Raw genomic sequence first — 17,634 nt, 5'->3', positions numbered from 1 at the left:
ACAACCATTAGTACTGCAACGCCAAAAGTAACCCAAGGAAAAACAAACTGGATTTCATCAAAATTCAACATGCTGGGCTTCAAATGACACCACCGAGAAAGTGAAAAGACAGCCACGGAATGGGCAAAAATATTTGCAAATTATACATGTGATAAAGCAATTGTATCCAGACTTACATTCTTCAGCTATAAAAAGAAATGAAGTGATACATGCTACAACCTGAGCGAACCTTAAAAATTATGCTTAAATAAAAGGTGCAAATGACCACACATTGTATGAGCCCACTTGTACAGCGTGTCCACACGGGCAAACTCTGCGGCGAGAGGGTAGGTTCACGGCTGTCTTGGGCTGGGCAGAGGTGGAAAGGGAGAGACTACTCACAGGTACGAAGTTGCTTTTTGAGGAACTGATTGCGGTGATGGATGTACCACTCTGTAAACATTCTGAAACATGGCAGTATATGCATTAAATGAAATAAAGTTTATGGACTGTAAATTAGATCTCAGTGAGCTGTTATATAATAACACGCAAGAACATGGAGAACTGGATAATATATTTTAAAGGATGGTTTAATAAAACAACACCCCATGCACACCGCCTCACTGACACTCTTGCAGGCCCATCACATGGAAGGATTCCTGCACACAGCCCCGCACCAACAGGGCGGTGCACTGCCAGGGAGCGGCTGCTCTGAGCCCGTCACGTGTCCCTCTCATGCAGTTCGTTTATATGTCTTCAAATGAATTACATCAACAGATGGGTTTTCCTTCCTTGGGAGGATTCCTTTATTGAGTAGTAACTTTATCAAACCCCTGAGCCATTTTGATCAGTTAATTTCCCTGTAAACACAAAGCACCAATGATTGATCTCAAACAGTGCAATGTTCGCAGCTCACATCGATGCGTGTGGGAGGGTCCATCCGCCGTCACTCACATCAGCCCCTTGGCTGCACATCCAAGACCCCTGGATGGCTGTGCCTCCTTCCAGAGAGCCCACATGCCCTGCGGGTGGCTTCTGGCATCTCCGCATGGAGCCCTACGTTATGCTTCTATGCAGCTGGCCTCCTCTCTCTTCCCAACGGTATTAAGAGAGACATGCACGCTGGAGACTCCAGGAAGGACGCTTCAGAGAACGGCTTCCTTGGGTCCAGGGACCATGCCCCACTTCTCTCTAAGATGCAGGGTTGGCCCTGAGCACGCACACTGAATATGTGCTGTACAACAGGACGGACGGACCACGGGTGGTCGGATGGACAGATGTGGAGAGACGGCAAGTGGACAGGCAGGAGGGGAGTGGGGTCAATAGGCGGGTGAGCAGATGAGTGGAGAAATGGAGAGAGAGAGCAAGAGGGCCAGGGGGACGGATGGGAGGGTGCAGGGATGAACAGACGGATGGACAGAAACGTGAGTAATAAGTACCACGTCCCATCCCATGGGTCCTAGGATCACTCAGGAAGCAGCAGGTCACCATCTTGCCAGCACTCGGCACCAGGGGTCTCCTTCCCAACCTCGGGCTCCAGGATGGGCTTCCCTGTGTCCCTAAAAAAACGAAACTGTCCCTCCACCCACCTCTTGAGGGTCCAGCAACAGAGGAACAGAAGGAAGGCACCACCCCTCCCTCCCAAGGAGACCTGTTTCCATCCACTCCCCCTGCCCCAGTTACTGAGGGCCAGCTCTGCCCTGATACTGGGGACAGGAGAGACAACTCACCCCACCCTGGGCTGACCCTAGTGGAGGCTCAGGGAGGCCCAGGAGAGACCAGGGTGTGGAGGCCACGGTTAGGGGGGATGCCTGAGCTGAGAGCAGACGTGTGTGCAGGAAGGAGCCTGACTGATGTGCATGTGTGCATGTGTGTGTGTGTGTGTGTGTATGCAGGAAGGAGTCTGACTGATGTGCATGCGTGCGTGCGTGCGTGTGTGTGTGTGTGTGTGCAGGAAGGAGCCTGACTGATGTGCGTGCATGCGTGTGTGTGTGTGTGTGTGCAGGAAGGAGCCTGACTGATGTGCGTGTGTGTGTGTGTGTGTGTGCAGGAAGGAGTCTGACTGATGTGCATGCGTGCGTGCGTGCGTGCGTGTGTGTGTGTGTGTGTGTGCAGGAAGGAGCCTGACTGATGTGCGTGCATGTGTGTGTGTGTGTGTGTGTGTGCAGGAAGGAGCCTGACTGATGTGCGTGTGTGTGTGTGTGTGTGTGTGCAGGAAGGAGCCTGACTGATGTGTGTGCATGCGTGTGTGTGTGTGTGTGTGTGTGCAGGAAGGAGCCTGACTGATGTGCATGTGTGTGTGTGCAGGAAGGAGCCTGACTGATGTGCGTGCATGCATGTGTGCGTGTGTGTGTGCAGGAGGGAGCCTGACTGATGTGCGTGCGTGCATGTGTGTGTGTGTGTGTGTGCAGGAAGGAGCCTGACTGATGTGCGTGCGTGCGTGTGTGTGTGTGTGTGTGTGCAGGAAGGAGCCTGACTGATGTGCATGTGTGTGTGTGTGTGTGTGTGTGTGCAGGAGGGAGCCTGACTGATGTGCGTGCGTGCGTGTGTGTGTGTGTGTGTGTGTGCAGGAAGGAGCCTGACTGATGTGCGTGCGTGCATGTGTGTGTGTGTGTGTGTGTGTGTGCAGGAGGGAGCCTGACTGATGTGCGTGCGTGCGTGTGTGCGTCTGTGTGCAGGAGGGAGTGGTGAGAGAGGGGAGGCATAGACCCTCGGCAGACCCTAAATAAGACCCTTGTACATCTGAAGATGGGAGGCCCTGGAGACAGAAAGCGGGGCAGGCAAGTGCAGAGGTGACACAGGCCGGCGGGCTTCTGTAACGACCCCGGGTGCTGCAAAGACAGCCTTAAGCCAAGGGGGGTGGGGGTCACCAGTGATCAGATCAGATGGACACGCCCCCAGAAGTCAGGGCAGCACTCAGCTCACCCACCCCACCCAAGATGGGTCACAGGCCTGCCCTGGAAAGAATCCTATTGACCCCAGGTGAGGCCAGGCCAACATGTGGAAAGTCCATCCCACGCTCAGGAGACGGGCTCTGGGGCCTCCTGGGGCTGCTGGACTGCACACACCCTGTGAACCACCAGCAGCACGGCCAGGGCGAGCTCACCTGTCCTCCCTGGGGTCCAGGTGCGGGAACCCCAAGGGCGCCTGGGAACTGCCCCGGGCAGGGTTGGGCAGGTATGCAGAGAAGGGAGCCCACTGTCCCAAGCAGGCCAGGCCGGCACCTCAACAGTCACCTTCCTTAGCCCAAGCCTGACCACTGCAGGCACCGTCACTCCAGAAGGGTCACTGGCCCAAAGACTCCCAGGAACTTCCCCTGCAAAGCAGAAGCAGGCTGCCTGGAGCCCGCCCTGAGCGGCTCCTGCACAGGCCAAACGGGGGTTGGAGGCCCGGGTGCACCAGGCGTCCTGGCCCTGATCTTGGAGAGCAGCCGGCGGAGCTGAAGCTTCTCTGGAAAGACAAGCGACTGCTCGGAAAGCTCTCTGGTGTCCGGGGTCTAGCCATTACAGCAGGGCTGTGGTGGGCGAACCCCCGGGGGATTTCTGCAGTGCTTCCTGGTGCTAAGGCAAGAGGGTCCAGTCACGTGGGCCCGGGGCCGTCTTCACCAACTCATCCTGAGCTAGAGAAACCCCGTTAGGCTTAACGAACCGGCTTCTGAAGCTCTAGCGGGAATATAATCACTTGCCCCCAACAGGGCTTCGGGATTCACTGCAGCGCTTCTCAGACTTGGCATCACCTGGGCCCACACATCAAGCCTGGGGTCCATGTGGTCGTTTGTCCCTCAAAGGACAGCACAGCAGGGACACGGGGCAGGGCCCTGCGACAGGAACCTGGAGGGCCGGCAGCGCTCCAACCCCGAGGGCGGGACTGGCCTCCCCGGGGTCAGCTTGGCCTCCCGGGGGTCAGGGGCGGGGGCCAGCCTCCCCGGGGTCAGCTCGGCCTGAGGGGGTCAGGAGCGGGACTGGCCTCCCCGGGGTCAGCTTGGCCTCCCGGGGGTCACGGGCGAGGCCGCATGCCGCCACCCCCACCCCCACCCCCGCCCACGGGCAACCCGGCATCCGCCGCTGTGGGCCCCTCCTGCCCCGCCTGGCAGGCTCGCGCAAGCCACCCAGCTGCTGCCTTCACTGCGTGGTCTCCATCGGTCTGCTCCTGGTCTCCGCTGATCCTCTCCTAAAACCAGAAGAGAAGCAACAGAGCGTCTCAGTTAACGCTGAAAAGCCTGTTGGGGTCCTGGCCTGACCGCACCCCACACTGCGAGCTCAGAGCAGGCAAGCCAGGTTCAAACACCAGGCCGTCTTATGTTTTATATGTAAGATGCTCCGTGTGCAGATTTACTGATGGGAATGTATTTACTGGTGGGGCGTGAAGTCTTGGCCAGGGGAGATCAAGGAGAGAACGAGGCTAAGGAAACTCTACTTTAAAAGTTGGGAAATGCAGATGTCCTCAGACACGCACGCCCATGGGCACGCCCAGGACACCCTGAACATATCCTGCTTCCTCTAATGGCCTTCAAGGTTGAAGAGAAGAGGCAGAGATCAGCAAAGAGGCACAGCCCACACTCGGCTCGTAGCCTGAGAGGGTCCTAAGCCAGCCCATCTTTCCACTGCGACTCAAGGAACATGAAGGCCCTTCTCTGCCAGAGGACGAGAATTGATGTCAGACACCAGGCAGCTTTTCCAAGACAATCCAGCAGTTTCTGGGAGATTTTCTGCCTTTGATGTTGAGTCTTCTATCCCAGAACCACCTACTTTCCAAGATAAGCAGCGCTCCCCACAATGCGCAATTGTCAGTTTGGAGTTTAACATTATCATCACTTCTCCAGGGATTCAAGAGCAGAGGCTCGTCTATGCCAACGAATGGATGTCAGCGCAATCACCTTATGAGGACAAGTGTCTGGCATGGCCTCAGGAAAATGCTCATGGAATCATATCTCTCCAAAATCTTACAAAATACTGAGTGGCAGCAGGCCACCAAGAAATACCCAGTAGCCCAACCTTGCCCACGGTTCTATCTGCCATCACTCTGGACCATCTCATAAACCTCATGCCCTATTCCATTTTCTAGCATCTGGACTCAGCAGTAAAGAATCCACCAGCAATGTAGGAGACAGAGGAGATGAAGGTTCAATCCCTGGGTTGGGAAGATCGCCTGGAGGAGGGCAGGGCAACCCACTCCAGTACTTTTGTCTGGAGAATCCCATGGACAGAGGAGCCTGGTGGGCTGCAGTCCATGGGGTCGCAGAGAGTCGGACACAACTGACGTGACCGAGCAGGAGCATGTGGGCTGGAGGAGCAGGGGAGGAAAGAAAAACACATTTGTCCACACATCCGTTCTGCCTGAAAGACACTGGTCCATCGCAGAATTTGAAATTCAGATTTTTCCATATTTCCTTAAGAATGTAAAGTTACGGCTGATTCCCGCGTGTTCTCTGTTTAGTCCTGGCTTCGTTGGAGCTTGTCAAGCTTCGAGAAGAGGGCCACGAAAACTGTGATTACAACGGTGTTTCCATCCACCACAGCTCAGAGATTCTGAGCATAAATCAGGGGCCCGCTGCTGCAGAGGAGCCCAGAGCAGAGGTGTTCAGGAGGCTGTGCGAGCTCGGCCCCAGGACCAGCCCTAGAATGACACATATTTGTCACCGTACCTTGTGGTCTTCTCTGTTATGGGAGAGCCTGGGTCCATCATCCTGAGAAGTCTGCCCACGAGTAGCCACGGCCTCCTTGGAATGTCCTGAGTGAGCTGCCCTCCCCAAGCAAGAGAGTGAGGTGAGCAAATGGAGTGACTCGCAAGGGAGCAGACAGACAAATGATTACTAATAGAAGGGGGACCCTTTACGATCATGAAAAGCATGTCTCCCCACAACCCAGCTCCGTCCTTCTTGATCGTCACCCTGACATTTGCTACATGCCCTCCTAGGACAGGAAAACCTGCCAGGTTGTTGGGAGAGCACCTCTACTCAAGCATTTCTGAGCTGGAATTTAGATCTATTCTCCCAGCTTTTCAGGCATTATTTGGAGTCAGATTCCACATTCTATTCCTCACCCCCCCCCCTTTGCCCACTGGAATTCCTACTCACAAGAGAGACCAGACTCACACACACAGTAATTCAGCCTCCCTCTGCGTCCTACCAAACCAGCACCAACTTGGAAGTGGGTGACCTTCTTATTCTAATGTGTAACCTCCCCACACCTCAAAATCCATATGTGAAGGCATGGTGGGGGATTCAGATAACTTAGGAAAAGAATGGGCAGTTTTCTAGTTGAGCTGAAAAGACAAATCGCATTTTTCAAATAAAGAACACATGTACTACATTTTACCTATATAAATAAATATGTAAAGCTTCATTTCCAGACATCATAAATGACCAAAATTTGGTTTGGGAAAATTTAATTATAAGTATTTAAAAACACCAGCCCTCATTAGCTCTCTTTGATATGTAACGATTTTATACAACACAGTACTAGTTGCCCATGTACCTTCCTTTGCAAAAACCAGCCTTGTTCACTACTGTATCCTGATCACCTGGACAGTGAGAAATGCTGAGAAATGCTCCGGTAACAGTGATCAGCTGAAGGAGGGAATGAAGTAGATCATTCATTATACATTTTCTCCCTTTCCTGGTGTGTGAACCTTTGTTTTCCATGTGTTATGGATGCGTGAGATGTGCTAAGCGCTTCAGTCGTGTCTGACTCTGTGCGACCCCATGGACTGTAGTCCTCCAGGCTCCTCTGTCCACGGATTCTCTAGGCAAGAACACTGCAGTGGGTTGCCATTTCCTTCTCCAGTGTTATGGATGAAAGCATGCCAATAGGTATCAAACTTTCACTTGAATTTTATTCCTAGGCAATGAAGGTGCGATACTTTTTTATTGTTATTAATGAGCGCACGAATTTGGACCCACAACGATGAGAAACTGAGAACAGCCGCCCAGGGCAAAGGCCTTACCCATTACCATCTGGGGCTGCAGACGATAACAGTGGCCGCTAGAGGGAGCCACACAACCTTTCAAAGAGCAGCGATAGCCCAAAAAGCCCTTCCAACGCGGCGCTTCTGCCCTTTGCTCCTCTCAGCATAGCTCTCCCTGATAAACATGCTCCCCGTAATGCCGGAGGCTCCAGAACAAGCTGGAACAAGTTAGAGCTGCAGTCTGCAAAGCATCAGGCTTTTAGAAAAATGCCCCCACGTCCTCAGTGCAAATATTTCACATCTCTTAATGTCCATTCCCTCCAGCTTAAAAATTACATATAAATAGAAAAAAAAAAATTTTTCCCCCTGAGGATGACAATTGAATCTGCTAAAAATTCACCTGGAAAACGAAAGGAAAAATATAACCTAAAAATGAAAAAAAAATTAATCTGTGTATAATTACTTCCTGCCTCCAGCAACTTTTTTTTTTCTAAAAAAAAAAAAAAAAAAAACGATGTATTCGGTTTCTTCTCCAGGAAAGAAACTTAGGCATGTGCAGGCTTTCAGGGAAGTCACATAAGACAGAATTCTGATCCTATTGGTCAAGTTTCAAAGGCTTCATCTGTAACTGAGTGTAGAAAGAAAAAGTTTTCCCACAAACTCCTTCTCTCAAAAGGTCTGCATAACCCTGAAAATATTTTCAGGGCCTTTATAAGCCACAGATGTTATCAACAGTCAAGACCATGCAAACTCTAAAAGCCCCAACAAGGCTTCAAAAATAGATTTTAAGACATCTGAAAGGAGCAGAAGTTAATTTCCCGCTGGGATGTTGTGGAATGCTGTAAAATGTCTACGCCTTACTTAGAATGCAAAAAGCCATGGCCCCACCGGGCGTCTTGCTGAAGTTCTGTTCCTATGGTCCATGAAACTGCGGGAGACCTCCTAAATAATAGTCAGGAATGAAGGGACCAAAGACAGAAGTTGAAAAACAGAACAAATCAAGAAAGTGACCCTAAGAATAATGAAAAACTAAAAAGAAATGGTCTCATGAGATTTCCAGGGAAGAGAAGCTTCCAGTACCTGCACTGTTTGGTGATGGTTGGGAAACCCCAGTGGGCTAACATGTGCTGACTTCTGTGCGGAGAGAAACAGACCAAAAATGGAAAAACTGCAAGCATCTGGGCTCATCTGTGACTGCATCTGTGGCCCCCACTCGCCAACCTGGAAACAACCTGTGTGTCAGCGCTAACGGACAAAATTGTTACAAGATGAAGCTGGTTGGCGGAAAACCTTGGTGAGCGAATTAAAATCCTTACTGCTGGCCCTGGGGGAGACAGGAGGTGTGGGTGAAACTGCAAACTAACCATGAGTGAAAAGACCATAATTCAGAGTTTTTCAAAAAATTAGTTTCTGTAATCTAATTATAGCCCTAATCATAAGAAGGACCCTTCTTCCTTCTACTCCAGCATGTTTCTAGAACGTTCTCTGTGAAAGTTCATTTGCCATTTTAAGGAGTTGGTGCATCTCAGGGTGAGCTACAGTGACAGGCCTGGCGTCGGAATCCTAGCTCGCTTCCCCTGACCAGACCACACCAGCTCCTCAGCTCTTGAAATAACCCCCAGGGGAATTCTCCTCAGAGGAAACCATCTCCCCAATTATGCGACAGTGTCCTCCCCTGCCAACCCCCTCCAGCTCGTGCTATTTCCGCATTCTGAAGGGCAGCCCCCTCTTTTTCCCCCCACTTCCAGCCAAGGAGCTGTAGTGTCCAAGCTGCAGGGCTGGGCCTCCGTGGGGGCTGTGGGCTCATTCGTGAAGCCCCAGGGCTGCCTGGCCAAGCGCTCGGGACCCAGTGGGCTTCCCTTCATCTCTGACTGCGCGCTGCAGGGCAAGTCACTTAACCACCTCATTAGAATCGCAGTCACGGCCCTGCGCGGCCTCCTCCCCAGGTGCCCGGCCACCCCATTAGTTTCTGCAAAGACCCATTAAGCCTCCTGGCCCAAAGGCAGCCGAGGAGCAAAACCTATCACTCTCGTCATCAATGAGCTCCCTGGCACTCTCCCTGGTCTCCACCTCAGGGGAATCCATCTCCCAGGGGAAGAGAAGGCCTGGCCCCCAGAGCGCCCATCCCTAACGAGCTGCCTGCAGCCACAGGGCTGGCACAGACACTGAAGGGGGCTGGGGGCCAGAAGGAGAGGGCAGCCACGGCTTCGCTGTGGCCGGTCAACCTGAACAGTTAGACCCCTTGCACCCAACTGCAGCCCTGACCCCCAGCTGCCACTGAGACCCGGCCTGGGGGGGTCAGCATCCCCACCTGAGACCCCCGACCCGGGCACAGACGCCATCCGCCGCCAAGCCCACTGAACGCTTGTTGGAGGCGGTAGGTGTGTCCCCAACAGGGTTGCCCACGACCCAGCGCGAGGCCGCAGACACAGAACGTGGGCCACTGCCCACTTGAACCCTCCCAGCAGATGAGGGGCAGAGTCCACTCCCCCGCGAACCTTTGTGTGCCTCAGAATCTTTACAGATGACGCACTCCGCTTGCAGGAACCGGCATCTCCAAGGCGCCTTCCTGCAGACTTCCCTGATCCTTCCAATCGGAAGAGGGGGCCCCTGACTCCCAGGGAATCTCTGATCCGCCTACACTGAGGGAGAGCTAATATTTGAGCAAGAGGGTCTGGAAGGTGTGGCTCCTTCAGGAAGGGAAGCGGCAGCAGGCCAGGATGCCACCACCCTGCTCTCGCTCCCTCCTTTGTCCCTGCAACAGCGACAAAGAGAGGGTCTCCCCGGGGGACTTGATCCCAACCTGTGCCTCTGCCACAGACCCTAGAAGCGATCAGCCCACAGGGCACGGCTCAGCCCATAGGGCACGGCTCAGCCCACTCACAGTCTGGATGAAGTCTTGACTGTTGAAGCTGAACCTTCAGCCAGATGTTGCCTCGCTGGCCCCAGGCTCCGGGGGGCTCCACCTCCCACAGGCGTCCCCGCTCGGCTGGGTGGGCCGCCAGGAACTTCCTGCAGACTGGAGGGAGTGCACAGAGCAGTCAGGGGGGCCGCTGGCCCTGCCCACCCTCCCCTGTGTCCCCCGCCCGGCCCACCCCCAGCTCTCTGACCCCTCTGTGCCCTCCCCTGCCTCCCACCTTCACCCACCCCGTCCAGCCTGCTCAGGGGGCCACAGTGAACACCACTCGCCAGGGGCCCTTAAACCACCGACAACTGTCTTCTCATAGCTCTGGGCTGGATGTTCGAGACCAAGGCGTCAGCAGGCTTGCCTTCTCCTGAGATCTCCCTTCTTGCCTTGGAGATGGTTCTTCTGACTGTCTTCTCCCCATCTCCCTTCTGTACCCACTGGGCCCTGTCTCCTCCTCTTATGGGGGCCTTCTCTTACTTGTCCTGTTGGATCAAGGCCCCCCTTAGGACCTCATCCAACCTTAATCACCTCCTGATAGCTCCTGGCATCACTGACACAATGGACATGAGTGTGAGCAAACCCCAGGAGACAGTGGAGGACGGGGCAGCCTGGAGTGCTGCAGCCCACGCGGTCACAAAGAGTCGGACACGACTGAGGGGCTCCATCTCCACATTCAGTCACCCTAGGGGCTGGACTTCGGGGGGACCCTATTCAGCCCCATAACATCACCCACCCAGTCCCCTCTGCAGACGCCATCCCTGCCTCTGAGCTCTACAGCCCTCCTCTCCCAGCGACCCTTCCCGCTCATCCACAGACGTCCAGACTTCAAACCCTCTTAAGGTTGTAGACGTCTATGCCACATTCACAGGGTGAGCATTTCCGCGTGGCAGGGCCCCGTTCTGCCGGCGCTGGGGGCTGCATCAGGCCCCTGGCAAGAGCGCAGATGGAAACCCAGAGGGCGTGATGCTAAGAAGGTGGAAGCCGAGCTGGTTGAGTGCTAGAGAGGAGGCCCTGCTCTCCTGTCTTGTCAAATGTAACTCCTCAATAAGAGGAGAAGCCAGTTTTCAATCTAGAATTCTTAGACTCCTGGGTGTTTTGCACTTGGAGGTGGCCGTGCCAAGAGAGCCAGCCCCCAGCTGGCAGCCCACCCTCTCCTCCCCGTCCGGCTCCCCGCACACTGGACATATGAGCATGGACCCCACACCCACGCTCCATAACACCCACCAGAATAAGGACGTGCAGATGGGTGTTACGGTCCGCCTTAGGAGCACAGGCCCAAGATGGAGTCCACTTGGGCCCCGGGCAGCGGGCCCTCTGGGCCATTCCAAGGCAGGACTGTACAAGCTAAAAGGCGGTCAGGGAGGCGTGGAGCAGCCGGCCTTGAGCCTCCAGCTGCCGCTCTGTCCACACGCTGCCTGCTCACCCCTGAGCCCAGGCACAGCGAGGGTGATGCAGAAGCAACTGAGACCCCAAGTGTGATTCGCAGTCAGCACCTTCAGAGCTTCCTTCCCTGCCAGGCGGAGATACAGGCCATGGGAGGGTCTTTGCAGTGTGGCCCCTGTCCTCTGAAGCCTGCTCCTCCCCAGGGGAACCCGGGGAGGGCTCGGAACACGCTTCCCTCAGCTCCTGGTCCCCCTGGGACCAGGGGGCAGAGTGATGAATACCATCTTCTTGGAAGAGAACAAAAGCCCTCTGAGGCCCAATAGCAGCCGTCAACGGAGTGCAAGATCCCTGCATTCTGCTTCTCTCTGATGCTGGGTTGGTTGGTTTTTATTATTTTCTAAATCCAGCTCTTTCTCAGGGGCTGGACAAGGTTTGCCCCTTGTGATCAAGCTTGCGGTCTCAGTGCTGAAGCAACGGGAGGTTTCTCAGAAGGAAGAGAAAACCCACAGGCCTGTCATGGTGCCAGGGCCTCCGAGGGACCTCCCGGCCCAGAATCATCTGGAATACACGGGAGTTACGCGTCCCACTCCCCAGACGCCCCTCCCCGACGCAGCCGTCACCTTGGTACATGGCGGGCGAGATGGGCCAGCTGACGCCCAGGGCCTCGTCCTCTCGGAACGTCTGGCAGAAGTCCTGCAGCATGGCTAGCGCCAGGCCCCGCCGGCGGTGGCGCCTCCGGACAAACACGGTGTCGAAGACCGGCAGGAGGTAGCAGGTGCCCGTGCCGTCGCCGCACAGGCTGCCTGTGGGAAGGCGAGAGACACGCGTGGACCCCCGGCTGGACCAGCCTGCTGGGACCCAGCGGGACCTCACTTGGCCAGGTCCCTGATGCCCCTGGAAGCAGCGCCAGCCTCACAAACTAAACGCCCAAAGACGACACAGCAGATCACTCGAAACCACCCACTCCTCAGCTGACTGGCAGCCCAGACGCTCTCAACTGCTGCAAGCAAGGCCACTCGGCCGGAAATCACAGCGAACTCAGGGGACGAGGCAGGGTGAGGCCACCATGCACACAGGCTCCTCACGCCCCTCCCTCACTGAACACAGTTCAGAGACCCCCAAGGCCAAGGAGGAGCATCTGGGCAGCGTCAGAGTTCCCCCTGAACCCGGGGAAATGGTCTAGGACTTGTTCCAGGGTACGGACTCGGTCAGAGTTCACCTTGACCGATCATGGCAAAGCACATTTACCACAAACAAGCCAAGTCCTGTTTTCCGTGGCACGTGAGTGACACTGCTACTGCAGAGCAAGGCGGGCTGCAGCTGGCCCCTCTCCTGCTTTTCCACACTGATTTAACTTTACTGCAACCAGAGCTAATACCAGGACAGTTGCCGTTTCTGCAACAGGAATATGCCCTTGCCGTCAGCCGCAGGCACCCAACTACATCACTCTTCTCACTTCCCAACTACGCGGTTGCTTGTGCTCTGAATGCCCCGGAATCTAAGAAAAGAAATATGTCACCTGCTACTACTACTAAGTCACACATATTGGAAGAGGTGGTATGTGTGCCTGCAAAAAATTCAAAGGTAAGTAATGTCCCAAAGAAACAAACAAACAAAGAGTCTAATGAGGCAGGCTGAATTACAGACGTACACACTACAGTCATGAATTGTGTGCAAAAATGGCCACAGTTATTCCCCTTTCTACACCCACATACCTCTGCGTGTGATTCTGAAGCTCCTCCCATCAAGAGACGGGGTTTATCTCCTCTCCCCTTCAATCTGGCTCACTCTGAGCCACAGAATGAAGCTGTCAAAAGCACACCAGCTCTGAGCCCGGGCCTGTTAGGGTCCAGGGCCTCTCCATTCTCTCCGATCTCTACCACTCACACGAGAACAAGCCTGGGCTAGCCTGCCACCATGCAAGAAACATGGCCCAGGCACCCTCATGGTGCCAGCCAACATCTGGCTGGTCCTAAGAAACAGGTGATCAGGCGACTGTGGACACACAGGCCAACCCAGCTTAGCGCAGAAAAGCACCAACCGAAATGGGAGCTAAATAAATAGCTGGTTTTGTGCCCAAAATGAATGAATAAATAATCTATGACCAACAAGCAACCCCCAAGTCACTTGAGATGGTAATTCTAAAGTATACTTTACCCTCAATGTACCTGAAATGACAGCACCAACTTGGTTGGAATTATATAACTTCCAACTTTCATAGATGATGAGAACAATGTTCCCCAAATAGCAAAGTCCTCCAAAGCTAAGAATGCTTAAAATTACATAAAGATACAATTCCACTCACACAGCATTAAAAGAGAAGTAAATACTCCATATATTTAACAAAGGACGCATGAGCCTTAAATTACTGAAGACGACAAAACATTGTTGAGAGAAATTAAAGAAGATCTAAATAAATGAAGAGAAATTCCATGTTCAAGGACTGGATGACTCAATACTGTTAAGTTGGCAATTCTTCCCAAGCAGATCTGTTTAAGTTTAATTCTAGCAAAATCCCAGCAGGCTTTTTTTGTGGAAATCGACAAGCTGATAGTAAAATTCACATGAAATGGGTCTCTAGGATAAACAAAACAGTTTGGGGTGGGGAGGAAGGAGAAAAGTGAAGTTGGAGGCTTTACACTACCCAATTTCAAAGCTTCTTATAAAATCAAGGTACTCAGACAGTGTGATAACGGGCCAAGTGTAAGCTACAGATGAGTGGAGCAGAAGGGCGGGCCCAGAAGTAAACGCTTATGCTCTGAATTTCTGACAAATACCAAGGTAACTCACTGGGGGAGAAAGATGGTCTTTTCAACAAATAGTGGTAGTATGACTAGACATCCATAAGCCAAATACTAATTAATTGAAAAATGAATAAATAAAGCTGGAACACAACAAAGCCCAGAATTAGATCCACACAAATGGTCAACTGCTCTCAGACAAAGGAGGAAAGCAAAGTCAATAGCGGAAGAACAGTCCTCTTCAACAAACAATGCTGAAACAGTTGGACGTCACACGCAAAACCATGAATCAACCTGAAACCCTTCACAAAATGTAGCCGAAAATGGATCACAGACACAAATGGACCATGCAGAACTGTAAAACTCCTAGAAGATAACATACGAGAAAACCTCGATGACCTTGGGTTTAGCAATAAACTTGTGCCTGCAGCATCAAAGGAATGATTCATGAAAAACAATTGATAACTAAATTTCATTAAAATCAAAATTTTCTACTCTGAGAAGGACACTGTCAAGAGAATGAGACACCACAAATTGGTGGGGGAGCAAATATCTTCAAAAGACATATCTGATAAAGAACTATTATACAAAATATACAAAGAACTCATAAAACTCAAGAATAAAAAAACAAAGAACTTGATTAAAAACTGAGCCAAAGACCGTCATAGAGATTTCACCCAAGAAGTTATGCAGATGGCAAGTAAGCATATGAGAAGATGCTCTACATCATACGTCATCAGGAAAACGCAAGTTTAAAACCAGGGAGACGCGACTGCATGCTTAGAAAAGCCAAAATCCAGAAAACTGACACCACCAAATGCTGGTGAGGGTGTGGAACAAATGGACCCCTCCTTCACTGCTGGGAATGCAAATGGTACAGCCACTCTGATGACAGGCTGGTGGCTTCCTATAAAACTAAACCCACTCTCTCTACAGGACCTGGCAGTGGTGCTCATTTATTTGTGCCTGAAGGAGTTAAAAACTTATGTCTACACAAAAACCTGCACACAAATATGTACAGCACCTATATTCATAACTTGTGCCTACAGCGTCAAAGACAGAGGAGCTAGGTAGGCTGCAGTCCATGGGGTTGCTAAGAGTCAGGCACGACTCAGCGACTTCCCTTTCACTTTTCACTTTCATGCACTGGAGAAGGAAATGGCAACCCACTCCAGTGTTCTTGCCTGGAGAATCCCAGGGACAGAGGAGCCTAGTGGGCTGCTGTCTATGGGGTCGCACAGAGTCAGACACGACTGAAGCGACTTAGCAGCAGCAGCATATTTATAACTACTAAAACTTGGAAGTGAGACTTCCCTGGTGTCCAGTGGCTAAGACTCTGTGCTCCCAATGCAGGGGGCTTAGGTTCGATCCCTGATCAGGGATCTAGATCCCACATGCTGCAACTAAGACCCAGCACAGCCAAATAAATAAAAAATAAACTTGGAAGCGACCAAGATATTCTTCAGTGGGAGAGTGGGTAAATAAACCATGGTGCATCCATATGATGGAATATTATTCAGTGCTGATAAGAAATGCACTTTCATGCCATGAAAAGACATGGAGAATCTTACTCAGTGCAAGAAGCCAGTCGGCAAAGGATGGGCTGCGTGCTTAGCCGCTCAGTCGTGTCCGACTCTCTGTGACCCCATGGACTGTAGCCCGCCAGGCTCCTCTGACTATGGGGATTCTTCAGGCAAGAATACTGGAGCAGGCTGCCATGCCCTCCTCCAGGGGATCCTCCCAACCCAGGTCTCCTGCATTGCAGATGGATTCTTTACCATCTGAGCCACCAGGGAAGCCCCCGAATCCTGGAGTGGGTACCCTATCCCTGGTATCCAGGGGCTCTTCCTGACCCAGGCCATATAATTATTAACACAGTTATATGATATTTTGGAAAACCTGAGACTACGAAGGCAATAAAAGTATTACTGATTGTCAGGGGGTGGAGGGGCACAGGATGAATAGGTGGAACATGGGATTTTTAGGGCAGTGAAGCTACTCTGTGTGATGCTACAATGATAGAACACGTCTTCCTACAGCTGTCAAAACCTACAGAATGTATAACATGAAGAATGAACCCTAATGTAAACTATGGACTTTAGTTAATAATGGTGTATCCTTTATGGATTGACTTGTGTCTCCCCAACCCCCAGTACATCAGAATGCAACTGTATTTGAAGAAAGGGCCTTTAAGAGGTGATGAACTCAAAATGAGGTCTTTAGATGGGCTCTAATCTAAGCCAGCTGGTGTCCTCATAAGAAGAGGAAATTTGGACACGAGAGGGGTTCCAAAGAATGAGCACATGCAGAGAAAAGCCAGGAGATGACACGGTGAGCAGATGCCATCACGAGGCAAAACACAGGCCTCGGGGGGAACCGATCTGCCTACACCTCGACCCTGTACTTCCAGCTTCCAGAATCACGTGAAAACTAATTGCTTAAGCCACGCAGTGCAGGTGCTTTGTTACAGCAGCCCTAGCACACTAATATACGCGTCAATCCTGGCTTATGGAGTGTAACAAATGCACCACACAAGGCACTATGTTAATAAGAGAGGGCACTCAGTGTGTGTGGAAGGGGATGGGAGCTCTCGGGACTTGCTGCTCAGTCTTCCTAGAAACCTAAAAACTGTTCTAAAATTAAAAGTATGCTAATTTTTTAATGTGTAAGGTATTTTTTAAATGAAACTGGATCCTTACTTCACATCATATAAAAAATTAATTCAAGATGTATCTAGACATAATGTAAGAGCTGGAGCTATAAAGCTTTTAGAAGAAAATCTTCATAACCTTGGGTTAGGCAAAGAATTCTTAGTTTTGACATTAATGAACACAACCAACTGGCAAATCTGACTTCATTAAAATTAACTTGTGTGCTTCAAAAGACACCACTAAGAAAATAAAAAGGCAAGCCACCGACTGTAAGAAAATGTTTGCAAATCACATTCCTGATAAATGACATATTCAGATTATATAAAGAAATCTTAGGATTCAATAAAAAGAAAAGAAACACTCAATTAAAAATGGACGGATGATCTGAACAGACATCTCTTCAAAGAAGACATACAAATTACTAATAACCAATGAATAGATATTCAATATATTAGTCACTTAAAAATGTACATTAAAACCACAATGAAATGCCACTTTTGACCTACTAAATGGCTATAATTAATGTACTTGAGTCAGTTCTAATGAGATGGGCGAACCTAGAGCCCATTATACAGAGTGAAGTAAGTCAGAAAGAGAAAGACAAATATAATTTATTAACGCATATACACGGAATCCAGAAAGATGGTACCAACAATCCTACATGCAGGTCAACAAAGGAGATGCAGACGTGAAGAACAGACTTTTGGGCTTGGTGGGAGGAGAGGATGGGATGATTTGAGGGAAAAGCGTTGCAACATTACCATACATAGAACAGATGACCTGCGCGAGTCTGATGCATGAAGCAGGGCACCCAAAGCCGTGCTCTGGGACAACTTGGAAGGATGGAGTGGGGAGGGAGGTGGGAGGGGGTTCAGGATCGGGGCACACATGTATAGCTGTGACCGACTCATACTGATTTATGACAAAAACCATCACAAGTATTGTAAATTATACTTTAATTAAAATTAATAATTTTGTTAAAAAGGACAAGCAAGTGTTGACAAGACATGGAGAAATTAGAAGCCTCATATGTTGCTGGGAGGATAAATAAGGATATAGAAACTTT

At 51.2% G+C, this 17,634-nt stretch overlaps 1 protein-coding gene across 6 annotated transcripts in view; it reads right to left on the bottom strand.

Moving 5' to 3' along the window:
• Window positions 1–551: 551 nt before the first annotated feature.
• LOC101111912 (protein FAM169B) overlaps window positions 552–17,634 on the bottom strand; it is a 91,964-nt gene continuing 74,881 nt past the window's right edge. For 2 of the 6 annotated variants that reach the window (XM_060401985.1, XM_060401986.1), the window contains exons 6-9: window positions 11,797–11,979; window positions 9,770–9,904; window positions 5,624–5,718; window positions 552–4,149 (exon numbers count right to left, since the gene is read on the bottom strand). In XM_060401985.1, coding sequence (XP_060257968.1) covers window positions 3,976–4,149; window positions 5,624–5,718; window positions 9,770–9,904; window positions 11,797–11,979 — 587 coding nt within the window. In that variant the 3' untranslated portion in view covers window positions 552–3,975. The remainder of the gene's footprint in view (window positions 4,150–5,623; window positions 5,719–9,769; window positions 9,905–11,796; window positions 11,980–17,634) is intronic. The other 4 variants (XR_009597312.1, XR_009597311.1, XR_009597310.1 and 1 more) reach the window with 4 other exon arrangements.

Source organism: Ovis aries, chromosome 18, assembly GCF_016772045.2.
Source record: "Ovis aries strain OAR_USU_Benz2616 breed Rambouillet chromosome 18, ARS-UI_Ramb_v3.0, whole genome shotgun sequence".
Classification (NCBI taxonomy): domain Eukaryota; kingdom Metazoa; phylum Chordata; class Mammalia; order Artiodactyla; family Bovidae; genus Ovis; species Ovis aries.
Note: the sequence above shows the minus strand (reverse complement) of the source record. Positions and strands in the feature narration are given on the sequence as shown.